The 17051-nt window shown below is 34.7% G+C and overlaps 2 protein-coding genes across 3 annotated transcripts; one reads left to right on the forward strand and one right to left on the reverse strand.

The window, feature by feature from the left end:
• The first annotated feature begins 2768 nt into the window (after positions 1-2768).
• On the forward strand, positions 2769-6768 carry LOC132266544 (uncharacterized). Its single transcript, XM_059767442.1, has 2 exons — positions 2769-5026; positions 5566-6768. The coding sequence occupies exon 2, from the start codon at positions 5588-5590 to the stop codon at positions 6530-6532; it is 945 nt and encodes a 314-aa protein (XP_059623425.1). The 5' UTR covers positions 2769-5026; positions 5566-5587; the 3' UTR covers positions 6533-6768.
• Positions 6769-9577: 2809 nt separating this feature from the next.
• On the reverse strand, positions 9578-16750 carry LOC132266545 (probable protein phosphatase 2C 60). Of its 2 annotated transcripts, XM_059767443.1 has the most exons (6): positions 16551-16750; positions 16334-16435; positions 15517-15927; positions 14920-15287; positions 10821-11057; positions 9578-10148 (listed from the first exon to the last, which is right to left on the reverse strand). In XM_059767443.1, exons 3-6 carry the CDS (start codon positions 15833-15835, stop codon positions 9918-9920), a joined length of 1155 nt encoding a protein of 384 aa, XP_059623426.1. In that variant the 5' UTR covers positions 15836-15927; positions 16334-16435; positions 16551-16750; the 3' UTR covers positions 9578-9917. The 2 variants fall into 2 exon arrangements, with proteins under 2 accessions (XP_059623426.1, XP_059623427.1); XM_059767444.1 differs by having other exon boundaries at positions 15517-15945; positions 16334-16750.
• Positions 16751-17051: the final 301 nt, after the last annotated feature.

The raw sequence follows: 17051 nt of genomic DNA on the forward strand, positions 1-17051 counted from the left end.
GACTTGTTTCGATTTTCATGATCATTTTCTTGATGTGTGGAGGACCATGCTTGCTTGTTTGATGTTGAGATTTTGGGAGATTGCTTGGAAACGGTTGAAAAATTGCATACTTGAGGTAGTTTTCTCCCAATGCTTGTTTGCAATATTGGTGCCTCTTTTGAAAGAATGAGCTTAATGTTTGTGGGTATCATTTCTGGAAACCCTCACAAGACTTCACTCGTCCACTAGGGGTAACCTAGGGGTTTAAAAGGCTTGTTGCATATGCTAAATGCAATCGTGTTCCCTACGAAAATGGTGTTATCATTTTACTTGATTTCCAGTTTATACTTGTTTAGTTGTTCATTTCATTCCTTTACTTCTTAGTTCATTGCTAGGGACTAGCAATATTTAAGTTTGGGGGTGTGATGAGCACCGAAAAGTGCGCATTTAAACCCTTTAAGCTTAAGCATTCTAGTACCTTTATCTATCTTACTTTGCCGTTTTAGACTTATTACGTGTTATTTATATTTTCAGGCACTAATCCCAAAATTGAGCTAACTCAGCCAAATAAGAGCTTAATTGAAGCAATCCTGAGATAAACCAAAGGAGGGAGCAAAGTGGAGAAAGAAAGGAGCAAAAAGGAATTAAGTTGTGCAGCTGAAAAGTTCGATTGATCCAACTTAGAGTTCAATCGATCGAACATCTATGATCGATCACAGTACTTTTCGATAGATCCAACCTTGGCCTTTGCTGAAATTCCAAGTTCGATCGATCGAACATCACCTTCGATCGATCGAACCCAATTTTGTCCTATTCAAATGATTGATCTTATCCACAGCTGTACGCCTACCAACCACTTTTGTCCTTTTCCCCATAAATATCTTCGAAATATCTCAGCCTTGTCTAACTAAGTCATCTCACATGATGTTTAAACAATGCATGTTTAACTAAGTCATCCATATGGATTGCTTGGACTATGAGCTTAATGAAAGGTTCAATGACTTGAATTGTTATTTTGTTATCTTCACATGATGTTTAGACAATATATTCCTCTACCAATAGATGTATTGTGGCCTCACACATGTTGATTAAGACAATTTGCACTTGTTGAGTCACCCTTACCAATTGAATGTCTTTTACACGCACAATATTGTTGCAACACATTCATTTCCCTCATTAGTCACTTGATTATGGTTTGGAATAGTATTGTTTGGTGGTGATCTCTACACCCCAAGACCTTTCCTTCTTACTTACTCTTTATCTTATTGCATTGCTTTATTATAGTTTAGCTCATTTAGTATAATCAACCAATCAATCAACAATTGTGTGATCATTCGACCTACTAACCCTAATTATCATAGTTTCACAATTCGATACACCATCTAATCCCTTGGGACGATCCCTACTCGCCCTATCTATATTTTATATTGAGAAAGATAGCAGTGGCTTTCTATAAATGTAAAACTTGGCCACCTCCTAAATTCACACACAACTTTCAAGCTTTGTTGGTTGCGGCGACTCCATCAAGGAAACCAACAACATAAATATACATATGACTTGGTCAAAAGCAAAAAGGCTAAAGTCATCTTTATATCACCAAACCAAAATCACCTTTCCATTCGGCAGCTCCCCTTTATCTATATATATATAAATAACAAAATCAAACCACCCATTAAAATCATTAAGTGAGTAAAATCAAATCATAAAATAAAATAAAATTCAAAAAAATTTCGAGTTATCACATAATCGATTAGATGGGCTTAGCAGAGCGATAGTTCACTGGATTCGTCATCTGAATGATGAGACCATTTGATCGGTTAGATGGTCCTAGTAGTTTGCAAGCTCACTGGTGTGGCCATCTCATCAGTTGGATGGGCCTGATTTTACCTTTTGACCCCAAATTTTGATGTAATTACCTAATTACCCCTGAACTTCATCCTAATTATTTAATGACCTTAGTAAATGACTATGTTACCCTTTTTTTTTTTTTTTTTTTGGGTCTCAAACCATCTTGGACCACGCCAAATGGCCGTTGTGCCCTTATGGACCATAGAATCATTATGATGACGTGGAATAACCATAGTATCCTTACGTGTCCTCGGGTTTCGAAAAGGACCCTATTAGCAATCTGGATTTTCTGAATTTGGGTCATACATATTATTTCCATAACTAAAATTAAATTAATATAAATAATTAAATATTAAATCACTTAGTTTTATATTTATTTTACATAAGGTATAACATTAAAATATTAAAATATATATTTTCTTGTATTTTCGGGTTCATCGAGTTGCTCGGATTAGTAAAATATTTGTCCAAATAACATCCAAAATAATTTGAATTTTAAAATTTAAACCTAATCCCATGGTCCCAATACTTTGCCCACACATTTATAATTTTCTCGTTGAATCAGATTAACCGGGTTAGTCCCACTCCTACCTCCAATGTTGTACAATGGTGGGGACCACACTCTCTCTCCATTCGACCGCTGGGTGAAGAAGAATTTTTTATTTATTTTTAATATACAGAACATATTAATTGCCCAGGATTTTGCTGGAATTGGAATGTCAATTCCTTTTTCAGAGTTAGGAGACAAAAAAAAATACCCAATCAGAAAATATATATATATATATATATATATATATATATATATATATATATATATTAATTGCCCAGGATATCTAATAACCGCTACTTTTATATATTATATACTTTTGGCTTCTCTATTTGTTCCTTATCTTCATTGATTCTTGGTTGTAGCTGCAAATTCTCTTTTGGGTCGTCATAATTTCTCAAATTCCACATTGCATTTTGAATAAAAATTTCTTGTTTAATCCATTCTTATGGAAAAAAAGAACGTTTCATACAATCTGTCCGTCATCATTTTCTTGGATAATGGAAAAAAACTGTAGGGAGAAGTTCAAGAAAAAGTCCTTCAAAAAAAAAAAGTTCAAGAAAACTGGTGTAGGTTGAAAGATGTGATGACTGAAAAAGGTTCTTTGCCATCAAATTATGTCGTTTTTCATTTCACCCGACTATACAAAAACCGATATCATACAACTCTCTTACGTGGAGGCCACTTTAAGACGAGTGTACTAACAAGTTTCTTTCCCCATTTTTCTCTCAACCAAAATCACAATTTTTATTATTTTCTACTAAAGAAATCATGCATCTCTCTCTCATTCCTAGCAAAGCCTGGTCTTCAAAATCACATCCTTTTCATTATCTATCGATTGCCAAAGTGTTCATCAACCGGGTAGTTGATTAATTTCAACATTCCCAAAGGATTGATACATTAGAACACTGATTCTGCAATAACAATACTTTTTTAGCCGACCATCAATATTTACTGTAAACATCTTTTTAGCCTTTGAAGCCAAGATCAACAAATGGGAGTAATCTCAATTTGGTCAGGGCTTCAAGTTTGTGCTAGAAAATTGAGGGAGTGAGAGAGATCAGAATGTTTGAGAAAATTAAAAAATTGAGGATGTAGGGAGTGAGTGAACAAAGCCTAATCATACTGTGGATCTGCATTTGAGAGCATATATAAAATAAAATAAAATAAAAAAGTTATCAAAAAATACAAAGAAAACATATTATCTCTTTCAAAAATTCAATTAAGAAGAACTAGGGATAAAACTAAAATCGTGTCATAAAAGAAGGGAGTGGGCTGTGCAGAGGATTGAGAGAGAGACATGCGTGAATTGGTTGCCGGAAAACCCCATACTCAGTTCGATTCCATTGAAATTTGCTCAGCCACCAACAATTCATTGCCTTTTCCATTAACATACCTTTGTAATGTTGTCTTCTATCATAGCCAACTTCATACCTCTGTTAAAGCCTATAACCATGATCCCACTTCAAATCTTTCTCCTCTTTCTCTGTTTTTTTTTTTTTTTTCCCTTTCGTTTTTGTCCTCTCTCTTTGGGGTAAAAATCAAATTAGCCATATACGATATTAGTTGAAAACAATAGAAAAAGAAAAGAAAAAAATTATAAGAAAAGAAAAGAAAGGATCATTCCAGAAATTATTATAGATTCGCTGATATATTAAGATAGACATATAAGGCAAATATAAAAGGATATTTTTGTCTAAAAGGAATTAATTTAATATGCTAGAAAATACCAATAATTTATTACCACGTGAAGTCGTCAAAAATATTATTTTCCTATATATTTTTCAGTGATTTTCTGTATTTGGAATGTTGGATTTGATGGGATTTGGATTTAGAAATAGGATTTACAGTGTTTGGGATCATTAGATTGTGAATGGGATTTTAAAGTAAAAAGATTTCAAATACTATTTTTGATGTGTTTCAATCCCAATCTAAAACGACGGGACGGGATTTGGAATATAAATACAATATTATCTTAATTAACCTTGTACAATATCTACTTAACCTATTTCAATCTCCAACCGTCTTCTTCTCATTTAATCTTGTCCTATTAAATATATACTAGCATATCTATATCTCTAACATTATTTAACTAACTCCATACCGCTCTCTCAAATAACTGTTTACAAAGATTATTTTACTTTTTAATGATTTTTTTTAAGTATATTGGTGATGTTTAATAAATTAGTTTTTTAATTAAAAAATAATTGCTCTTTTTTTACATGATTTGTTAAATAAGTAAATTTTATATTTCAGTTATATCATTTAGTTTTTCTTTTTGTTTGTCTATTTGATGTAACTTTGGAGCATATTTGATAATAAAATAAATATTTTATTTATCATTTAAACAAGGGCAAAAATGGTATAATATTATTTTTATTCCAAATTCCCTTTTAAATCCAACTTCAAATTCAATTGGTTCTAAACATAGAAATGAAATTTCATTGTAATTCCAATTCCTTTTCTAATTCTGATTCCTTTTCCAAATCCAAAAATAATTGATTCCAAACAAAGCCAAGAAAAGAAACTTATTGTGTACTTTTAACCCGTGTTGAGGGAGCCCGAAACAGGCCTTAGAAACGAGGGTTTTTGTAAGGGGTCGGAGAACCGAAGGAGTGAATCTTTTTGTTGAAGCATCAGCAGATTTCACCGGTAAGCTCTCTTCTTCTTCTTCTTCTGCTTTTTTTTTTTTTTTTTTTTTTTTTAATTTTATTTGTACTGTGTTAGTTTATGGATCGGCACGAAACAGATCAGTTTCTCTCAGTTTCTTGAGAGTAAAACAGAGATCTAAACAAATTTACCGAGAAAAAAACAGTTCAGTTTCTTCTGTCTGTCTGACCTTTTTATTTATTTTTTTTTCTTTTCAATCAGGGTGGAATAGGGTTAGATTTTCAATCCCTACGCACGCTGCCTCTCTTCCCAATTGATATTTACATATATAGATATACAACTATTGATGTATACATAATGTAGATGTTTTCATATATAGATATACAAATTTATGAATGTATTATGTATAAATAATGATAAATAGTCTTGAAGTCTGATATAAAGAAAGATTGAGGTCGGAAACTTTTAATTCCATTGTCTTTATGAGGATTCTTATTTTATATTTTGTTAAATTTAAGAATGGTCTTGTTAATGATAGGATGTGATATTTATTTATTTTTCTTGAACCAATTCTTTTATAGAATTGAAGAAAAAGGATAAAAGATGGGGCGTGGAGAGGGCTGTGCAATTCCGAAGACTGAGAAATTTGAATGCATGAAGAGCCGTGCGATTCCTGAGCCTGAGAAATTTGAAAACATTGGGGTGGGCTGTGCAATTACTAAGTCTGAGAAATTTGAAAACATTAGGGTGTTCTTTGGAATTCATGAGTATGAGAAATTTGATTCCATTGGTGGGGTGTTCACAGCAATTCCTACGTCTCAGAAATTTGAATGCATTGGGGAGCTCTGTGCAATTCTTAAGTCTGTGTCTTTTGCAATTCATAAGTATGAGGATTGTGAATGCATTACGCTGCGATTTACAATTCCTAAGCCTGAGAAATTTGAATGCATTGGGGAGGGCTGTGCAATCCCTAAGCCTGAGAAATATGTTTGTCAAGAATGGATGGAGGGCCACAAATGCACGATATTATGTGTAATTCGTAAGAAACTACTTGAAAGCTCAAAAGACTTCCCAAATCGTGAGAAACTACTCGAAATCATAAACCAAATCGAGCGATTCGAAAATGTTGAATGCGATGGAGTAATTATCACGCCTGAGAAATTTGAATGGATTGGAGAGGGCTGTGCAATTCCCAAGTCTGAGAAATTTGAATGCATTGGGGAGGGCTGTGCAATTCCCATTGGGGAGGGCTGTGCAATTCCTAATTTTGAGAAATTTGAATGCCTTGAAGAATGCACGGAGGGCCACAAATGCAGATTATGTGTCAATCATAAGGGACTGCTTCAAATCGTGAATGCAATTCGGCGATCTGCCTATACTGATATCGGCCCCGGCTCTATAATAGAGCAATTTGATAAACGAGCGTTGGAAATCTGGAATCTATTCAAGCAATGGGTTGAATTAGACAACATCAAGGAAGCGAGAAAGAGGAAAGGAGTTGAGGTGTCAGAGAGGTTGAGTAGCAAGCGAGTGAAGCTAGAAGAATAAAGGACGGGTGCTTTGCTGTGCTGAGGTTGGTTAAGAGGCTCATTCATTCCCTTTTCACTGCCAAACATATTATTAATTTTTTTTTTAAGCTATTAGTTGTTTTAAATGTGTCTGAGTTGTGGCATATGGCTTGATCAAAATACTAATAGGTGGACTGGTCGTGTCATAATTTTACATGTATAAGACATACTACTTTTGTTTTCTTATGAGCATTAACATGTGATGAATTTCCTCCATCCCTCTTGTCGTTGAATTGGAGTCCGCTCTCCTAAATCTTAATGCTTCTGTCTGGTTCTAAATTTTTGGAACAATACTTTTGTAGTTTGGTTCATTACAAATTCATAATTCAGCATGACGTCAACACAGTCGATCACTGTTTAGCCATCACCGATCATCTGCCTGTTGGGATTGAATTTCGAAATAGTTCTTTTGTTTATTTGTTTCAGTAAGTTGTTTTCTTTGTGGTTTGAGTTGTCTTAAAATTATTCAAGGTTTCATTTCTTTTGATGTAAAATTGGTGATTTGACTATCGAATGAAATAAATATAATTATATTAAGAATAAACATGAGATCTCAAAGGACCTACAATGCAATTGGGCATTGTTTGAGAAAAAGCATTGAAATGTCAGAGACAATAAATAAATAAATTCCAATAAATGAGAAGGCAAGAAAAGATTTGCAACGACATGAAGAAATTCAAATGAAGCAGGAGAAAGTTGAATATATAAAGTTGCACGATGAGAAAAGAAAGCAATATATATATATATATACAAACACACATTTAAGGTATTTTTACTTGCACTATATTAGAGAAATGTGCTGGGTAGAGAATCCAAATTATTCATGAACAATTCAATTCTTTTACGGCTCTACAAGAGGAAATTTTTTTTATATGAAAAGCATCATATTGCATAGTAGGAAATGCAACTCACTACAGCCCCTTGTCATTTCTTACAACCTAATCACGTGAAACATTTTCATAAGGTATAGAAGCAAAATGTTTTTAACATTAAGGTATTGTTTGGCTAATGCTTTTGTTTTCGTTTTTTTTTTTTTTTTTGCTAATATATTTATAACAAAGCAAAAGCACAAAGTATATTTGGTAACATTTGCTGTCATTTGAATAGTACACTTTCAAAATTGATGCCAAAATTGGAAACATCAAAATGATACTTTTGTTTGCTTCAAAAATTCTCCTAAATTAACATTTTTAACTAGCCATTCAATTTTTCAAACTTGTAACACTTTTTATAAAGTATGCTTACACGTTTTTACTTCCAAAAATCTTGTAACAAATTTACGTTACCAAACAAGTTTCGAAATAGTGTTGAACACACTTTAAAGTGAAAATGTTACTTCTGCTTTGGGTCAAAGCAACCATGATTGCCAAACGGCCCCTAAGAAACAGAATCAAAGCCAAATTTAGCAGCAAATAAGCAACTTATTCTTTATGTTATAAAATAAAGAACTAACAAACTTAAAATCATTTTAAGAAATTATAATATATATATATATATATATATATATATATATATATATATATATATATATATCCAAGGATATAGCAGCGTTAGCAGGAATTCAGGAAATAAGTCCTTGATGTCTTGCTTTCGAAATTTGAATGGTGCGTGTATTGTGAGTTTAAAATTCAAATCATTTTGAGTGCAAATAATTTTTTGAGGGGTTGATTTGAGTGGAAGTGTGAACGTGGGCCCATGTCTACTATACTAATATAAGTGTGTAAGACCGACATCTCTATTTACGTAATTATTATGCAGCATTCAAAAAATGTATCATTGCTCATCTTAAAGTCGTTTGTTTACGACATATTAAGACTTGAGGGGAGTATTTCGTACCTCTTATTCGCCTTGATCCACAAAGATTAGGTTTCCATCATTGTACCACCTCAGGGAATTTTCGTCAAAATAGCAACAATTATCCAGTTGCAGGTTTCAATCAGGTTTTAAGGAAGAAATACTAAAGGGTAAACTTTCAAAAGTGAATTTCAAAGAAATAATAATAATAGTAAAACAGGGCAAGGCCTGAATGACATAGCTATATCTTATATTACTTGCTTATTAAATCCGGAAAATCGTGCAATTTTATAAAACCACCATCGTAAAGCTGCTTGATTTAATCGGGAAAATCGTGTGATTTTATGAAACCATGCGCTCCTATTTTCGACAGGGACAGTTGACAAATGGGTCCCATCTTTCCCATAATTTTCATATCCGAAATAGTGTGAAAAGGCAGCCTCGCTCCAGAGATATAAAGGATCAATCTCCCCCCAAATATTCCGTCCAGGTTAGTAACCCACAAATAGGGATGGCAACGGGGCGGGTTTGGAACGGGTTTCCCTAAGTCCTGCCCCGCCCCTTATAATTTTTGTCAAGTCCATACCCGCCCCGAGACCCTCGACGGGTTGAATTTTCATGTCCAGCCCCGTCTCGTTGGGAAATACTATGCCCCCGTGCCCACCCCGCTAACAAATTTTTTTCTCTCACTTTTTGGAACTTAAGCTCCTGCTATTTGAATGTGGAAAGCCTGGGAATGGCACAACATAAATGAAATTATGTATTCCAACAAAAATAAAAAAAATAACATGAATATAACATAATTCGGATAACATAATAAACAAAAATAAAAGTTTAATACAACCAAATCACAAAAAATTCTAAGCTCCAACTTCCACCATAACCAAAACAAATGCAAATTTAATACCAAGTTTACATATATATATATATATATATATATATATATATATATATATATATATATATAATATAATATAATTATATGCTTAACGGGGCGGGACCCCTAGGATATGTATACTGAACCCTTACCCGCCCCGTGACCCGCGATGGGTACAAAATTTGTATTCATGCCCGCCCCAACGGTATAAAAAGTGTTTCCATATCCGTTATTAATGGGGCGGGACGGGACGGGGCGGGGCCCCGGCGGGGCGGTAAAAATTGACATCCCTACCCACAAACAGCAAAAATAGAAATTTCGATCTCCAGAAATGTAATTTTACACAATATACAGTAAGACACAAAAGTAAAGTAATTGGGAAAGGCAAGCAAAATGAATAAGAGAAGATTGTCCTCAAGAATGAAACTCCAGTGTCACTTTGAAGCTATCTTTCCCTGATTCTTTCATATTTTCTCTCACTGCTCAGAAAGTACACAAGTATTTGTTCAAAGTTAAATGTTACATTATACAGTAAAGAATAAATTATGGCAGGAACCTTTTCTTATCTCTCTTGGATCTATCATCACAAGGTGGTCCGAGAAGGATGATGCAATAGTTATAACTAACAACGAAGGGAAAAACTTTGGACTTCATTAAGTGGTAACCAAGTCACGAGGGAATAGCACGAGGGGGCTTACGTTTTTGAAGGTAGCTTAACGCCAGCCCCTCTCAGGGACAAAGTAGGGCCTCTGACTGAGCTCGCTCGACTCACAAGATTTGAATCGAGAAATATAACTATGACAGTAATGTCATCGTGGAAATGCCTGCGGACTCCCCGGTCAATTTTATTCAAATCAGAGTACCTCATTTCCCTTTTCTTAGCTGCTTCATGCAGGGCAGCTTTCACTAGCCTCCTAGCACTTCCCTGCATGACGAAAAACAAGTAAATATCAGTTTACTCTCTTTTTTTCCCCCCTTCTCGGTTCCTTTTTCTCTTGCATATATGACGTTGAGGTTCCAACAACTCAGGTGTGTCGATGACCTCTATCCCATCATACATTTTCAATGGTCCAATGCGTACATTTCATATGATTCTCGTTCATACCTCACCATAGCAAAATGTGGAAGGAAACTTTTGCTACAGATGATAAATACATTCTGAGCTTCAGAAAGACAAAGAAAAAAATAAAATACAGATAAACATATAATCATTTGCTTATGCTACCACAAAGATATAAAAAATGTGGAGAATGGTCAAATTTTCAGTACTTGAATAATTCAAATGAAGGTTAATGCCAGTCTCATTCATTATTAAAAGCGCACAACCATGCATTGCATCAACAAAAATCAAATAGAGAAGCATGAAATAAGAATTATGCAACAAATATCTACCCTAGGGAAATAAAAAATTTACGTACCATACATATATCACAAAAGTCAGAATATTTAAGTGATAACCAAAAGAAGGAAAATGAATAGCATAATTTATACTGTCAACCTCTTTAACATACACTGAAATATTGATATTAGTGAAAAATGGTGAGAAGCCAATATCTGTTCATTAATGCATAATTTAGTGCTGAGATTAACATCTTACACTGTGAGGGTGTTTTTGTACTAGATCTACTGCTTCCTGATTGCTAAGGTGCTCCCACAGCCCATCAGATGCAAATATTAGAAATCGATCATGTGGTTGGAGTTCATTGACAGAAATTGAAGGTTCAGAGCTCAACAACGGTCTTTTAAAAGGTTCACGAAGACGAAACTTAGCATACAAAGGCTCCCTGTTAAATTCAGCCTTTTTTAGATATACATCACCAATAGATCTAGAAACCTGCAAGACCATTAATCCAAAAGAGAAGACACACTTAATATGTCATGATAAATCATGCCACAAAGTTTAGAAGCACATGACAAAATAAATTCTATGAGTTCCTATTCCTCGTCAAAGATATATAAAATCATAAATAACAATCAGAGAAACTAAAACTAATCCGAAAATTTTCTTCCCATTTGGATTAATTGATCCATCCTTGAATATCCCGAATTCAAAATTACAAAAACCATATGTAGAGCCGGCATGACAAGAAATTGTCTTGGCAACATATAATCGAGACTCCATTTTAAAAAATATCACATGACATGATAAAGATCACATTTTGAAAGCTTTGCCCCTAGAAAACGAAAGGATCCTTGGCCACAAAGACAGTTACATTTAATTATTCTGGGTAAACTAGGACTATGGTACACAGTGTCTAAAACTTCGGAAGTGGCGCTTGTACAAAAACTGAACCAATGAGCGACGCAAGTGCAGTGAGATTAGAATTCCTTGATGAATCATAATTTGTCCTTTTTTACTCGGCAAAGAATGATGTATGATACAGTAGAAATAATACGCCTCAGATATTGCACAACTTGGAGAGAATTTTTGACCTAAAATACAACATATATTCAAAATTTTCAAGGATGTTAATAAATTGAAGAAGTTACAACAGACTGAGGTTGAGAAAAAAAAAATCGTGTGCCACATCTGTTTCAGTTTAGAGAAGTAAATATATATTTTACCAAAGGTGTCAAAAAGGAGGCACAGCTCATATCCACACATGATGCGAACAGAAATAAATATTTTTTTAAGAAAACAATTCAACAAAAATCTGAAAGACTCAATGGATAAGTACTCCACCCTTCCTTGTTACCCAGCTTTTAAGGCACCAAAAAGACTACTCTTTACTCTATGGGCTCCTCAACGTTTTTGAAATTTAACTTTTCCTCCCCACCTCCCACTGCCACCTCAAGCAAAGAGGGGCAGCACGCAAGCCTTCAAATTTCCTCCTCCCTACTCTACTACCTCCCACAACTCCGATAACAAAGGCGATACACTAGACCTAGGAAATACCCATGCCATTCAGACTAATGCCAAAAAAGAAACCGAAGGGCTGCATAGTGCTGCAGAGAATAAGATTATCAACCACAATTAAGGGTAACATGCCTGCTCTTCACTAAATTATTAATCATAAAGATCCTGACATGATCCATCGACTCACTGGCCCCTTTAGACATACCAGCTCAAACTCAAATCATGAACTAACCTTCGGAACCTAACATCCCAAGCCAGCCCGCTTGTGGTATGTCAACTACAGTCCACCTAAATTGCATCCTTATTCACTCGATTCTGTGCAAGTTAGGATTAGATTCCTTTTAACAACATTCCCACACTTGTCGCACCACCTATCACTTTCCACACTAAGACAGACATTTTTGAGAATTTCATCCCAACATATTGTCTCATTTTGAATCAAGTCATGTGGATGTCACCAAACACAAACCATAACACAGAACTCCAGAACACATTATCACGACTACTAGGGAATGGGTTTATACAAATCGTACTTTCTGTTTAATGCAATATAGTAATATATTTTTCTGACTCAGAGACCATAACATTTTCCCTTATATCCTATACTGAAACTATTCTTACCTTTGTCCCTCAACTTGAACCAAATAGAACTTCAACACCAAGTGCCACTTGGAGCTACTTCCCCATTTGTATTTAAATGAAACAAGTGCTAGTGTATCCATCATTTGACAATTTAATTTTCCTTGAATTAACAAATCCATACCACATTCAATAAACATGTGTGTGATTGCTATAAAATAAAGTACAAATGGCCTAAAATCCTATAAAATAAAGCACAAATGGCCTAATAGGCTAATAGTTGATTTATGTAATTTGTTCCTTTATTGATAACTACCTCTTCCAGTCCCAACTCCCCACCTAGAGATGGCAAAATGATCCACCCCCATTTGGGGGATGCTTAATCGGGTTCGGCAAATTTGGGAGGAGGGAGTAAAAAACTGCACGGATTTGGGGTAGGGAGCCAACCCCCACCCCCATTTATGCTGCAAAATTACTACCATATAGTACTTTATTAAATATACTAAAATACCTTTTACTAACCTAAACCCTAATTCTACTCTTACCTCATTTTTGTTTGATGGATTATTTCATGAACCATGAATATATTATTTGATTTGCTTGGTAAAATTGCTATGTATTTCTCTATTTATGTGATGTTTGTGAACTAGAAAGTATGGATGTTAAGTATGAACATTTATTTACTTGTGAAGATTACATTAATATATTAAGCTTGCTATATATATATATAGGTCTATAGATGCTAAAAAAAATTGAATTAGTGGGAATTTAAAGGGGGTGGGGCGGGCTGCCAAGGGAATTTAAATGGGAGTGGGGTATGGGATCCATCGCTAAATGGTTTTCGTGAGGATGGAGATTGCTTTGCTAAATGGGGACGGGGATGGGGAAAGGGCTCCTAGTGGCCAGTATACTCAACTATGATAGATTTTCAAAATAGAGAGGGAAAGGAAGAAAGGGGAAGAAAACAGAAGTACCCAAAATAAATAAATAATATTTGAACTAACCCTTTACTCGTGGCATCCACCTGGACTAGTTCAAACCTAAGTCGCACAGCTCGAGAGTGAGTAAAAGAGCGGAAGTGAGAAAGCAACAAGATGAGCAGGCATGTCTCCAGAGCGCCACATATGCTAAAGGCCATTATTGATGCAATAATAAAAATCTAATCTCATAAGTCATAATAATAGGGAAAGGCGCATGAGCTACAACTTACAAGTAATGTATTATTTCTTCTATGTTAGGAATCACAAAATATTAGTAATAATTTAAAATAAAAAAGTTGTATTACATTGTTTTTGTTTTTAAGGAATGCAAATCAAGAAATCTATAAATTTATTTTACATCCTTCAAGATATGTTGTTTAAAGTTTTATACATGAAAAGATTCCTTTAAGAAATTCTAAACTAGTTAGTCTCTTAACTAAATAAAGTAAAACTAACAAGTGTATATATATCACAAACTTAATAGTTTAAGACTAAAGCAGTTTTTTAAGAACTCGTTCGAATGTCCCCTTATAACTAGGACACTTATCAAGTAAATAACAAAAACAAACTAATTAATATGGCAAGAGTTTGTTATCCTTACTTAATATTGTAGGTTCATTCTTGGTTGTGCACCTTTCTAGCAGTTTTCATTCAGTATTAGGTATATTTTGGTTTACTGTTGTCTAAGTTAAATGACATGTGATTATCCATCATTCAAAGAATGATAAATCATTATGAATTCAAGGATTCACAACTTGAATTCGGGAATTGGGAAATAATTTGTACTTACAGCGCCATAAATGTGGAATCTTTGTTAGGCATTTTATATATCAGATCAATGTCATTGAAGCTCTGAACGGCTCTTTAAAGGACTTGTAATTCCTATCAATTTCTTGATCAGCCAATAAAAGAAGAAAGCAAGAAAGACTAACAAAAGGTAGAAGTGAGTGTAGAACCAGGAATCCTTCCACTCTTCCTTCAACCTTCAGTTGGCTAGCTACAAGCTCCAATTAGAATAACATTTGCTCACTGTGAACACCAAAAATCAGCTAAGGCCTAAATAATCATATTATACTAGAAACTTCAAATTAAAAGGATTACTAATCCTTATCCACTACGAGACACTCTCTTTCTTTTATAAAAGTAAACCGCTAAATTCTTTGATCTCTTAGTAATAAAGCATTCTGATTTAAAATTTACACCATAGATTAGCATAACAGATAAAAATAACCTATGTTCAATTAGACATTCTGCTACCATTACTCATGCAAACAACATACCTGTATCAAGCCCTTTACACGCCAAACATTATGTTTTAGAACAACAATATCTGGGTCATCCGGGTGCAAAGAATGCAATTCCTGTCTGACAGACTCTATGCTCGCATTATGCTCTGCTGAAAGCTGGATGGCAAGCACCTCCCCAGTTGCCTTGACAAGCCTCCCCAAAACAGCACGAGAATCGCCAAGGTTGGCTATGTAAAGGGTCCCACCACAGATCACACCGACTAGGCAGCAAGATCCAACAGCTGCAATTTGGGGTTTCACAGGAAATTGTTTACTAACAAGAGAGAGAAACCCCTCTTCTGTTGCTTGAAAAGCTTTCCGTATTGCATCCACTGACATGGACTGTTCCTCCGAGGTGAACCCTGCAAATTTCATTTGCAACTGAACCGTCAGTGATCAAAACACAGATTTTATATCACCGCCAAAGCACCACCTCCAAATGAATATATGAATAACAATAACAGCCACCGGTATGCATAAAAAAATATAGCAATTCTTGGAATTCTTAGTTATAATGAAAACTAAAAAATGCAGAACTTTACAAAACATTCTATTGTCAGGAAGTTACAAATTCAGTTCTAGTTCACTTACTCTTGAGATGCTGAAAAAGGTGGTCATTGATGTAGCGCGATGTCTCGGGGCCACCATGACCATCATATATTCCAACAAAGGTTCCATACGGACCAGAATCGAGCAAGCTTAACGAGCCGGATTCAATCTGGCTCTGGTCCTCAAGCAGATTGTTGGCCTGGACAACAGCCATTGAGAATTCACCAGTCAAATGCTGTCCACTGTCTTTGTACCAAAGGAGCCCATCTTGCCGCCCAGCTGTGTCGGAACCCTTGTGCACATATCGGTCTGATGCCGGCCGCCAGCAGGCTTTCAGGAATTTTATCAACTTTGATAACATCCCTCATCTCACCCAAGCCTACCTTCAATTCCTCAACATCCCAAATGGATGCAAAGACCACTCCAATCAAAAAAATCCACCAGCCTTCTTCACTGCAAACCAAATAATAACTATAATAACAAGTAAAAAGAAAAAAAAGATTAAACTAACAACCACAATATTTAGATGATTGGATCAAATCATTGATGAAATATATTAGCTTTCTAACCAAATTTAGCTATATTTTTCTTCTTAAATGAGAACAAAACTGTTTCTTATCTTGAACCCATCTCTATTTCGACTATAAAAGAGAAGAATTATAACCCATATCTTAACAATCCCTAAAGTTTGAAAGAAAACATCATAAACAACAAAGATTTCTGGCTAAAAGCAAAGGTTATACACACTTGAATCAGACAACTACTTGGGTCACACACACCCAATACAAGGTGGATTTTAAATGCCGAAACAGAAAGCAACAAAGAAGATATAAATTTGAAAAACAACATCAATAATCACCTGAATTCACAGTAGGAGAGGAGGCATTCACAGTATGATATACACGTTTTTCTTGTGTTTCTGGTCAGCTACTGAACAATATCAAATGGATACGGTGGAGATCTGACAGAAATAGAGCAACCCATGTGGCTATGAAAGCGTTAGATCTGTAGATCCTTCAAATCACACTCTATACACAAATACATACATACATATTATCATATATATAAATACACACCCGGTTTATTTGATTGAAGGTGTCTATGTCTTCTCTCTCCTCTAGGTTTCCTTGTGGGTGATTTTGAGAGAGAAGATGAATAAAAGATAAAGGTCATTGAAGGGTAAGAAGGGAGGAGGGAGTTTTCACGATTAGTGTGTTCGATTGATCAAAGTAGTGGAAAACTCTATCTCCCCTCTCTCTCTCTCTCCAAACAGACCCTTTTAAAGAAAGTGAACAATTCGATGGCTGAAAGCCAGCAATGCCCAAAATGAGTAATCATGGGCTCCACATACATTTCAATTAAAAATACAGTTATATATATATATATATATTGGGCTGCACATACATTTCAATTAAAAATACAGTTTTATATATATATTATTATGTATTTTTCTTTAAATATATGTGTATATAATAATATAGTACACACAAGGTGATGAACAATGATCATGCACTTTGAAGGATCACACAAGAATCGTTTGGCGTTGCTGATGATTAAAAAAAAAAAACATTTTTGTC

The sequence above is a fragment of the Cornus florida genome, unplaced genomic scaffold (assembly GCF_030987335.1).
Source record: "Cornus florida cultivar Cherokee Brave unplaced genomic scaffold, ASM3098733v1 CherokeeBrave_3.0.0_Hap2_Chr07, whole genome shotgun sequence".
Classification (NCBI taxonomy): Eukaryota; Viridiplantae; Streptophyta; class Magnoliopsida; order Cornales; family Cornaceae; genus Cornus; species Cornus florida.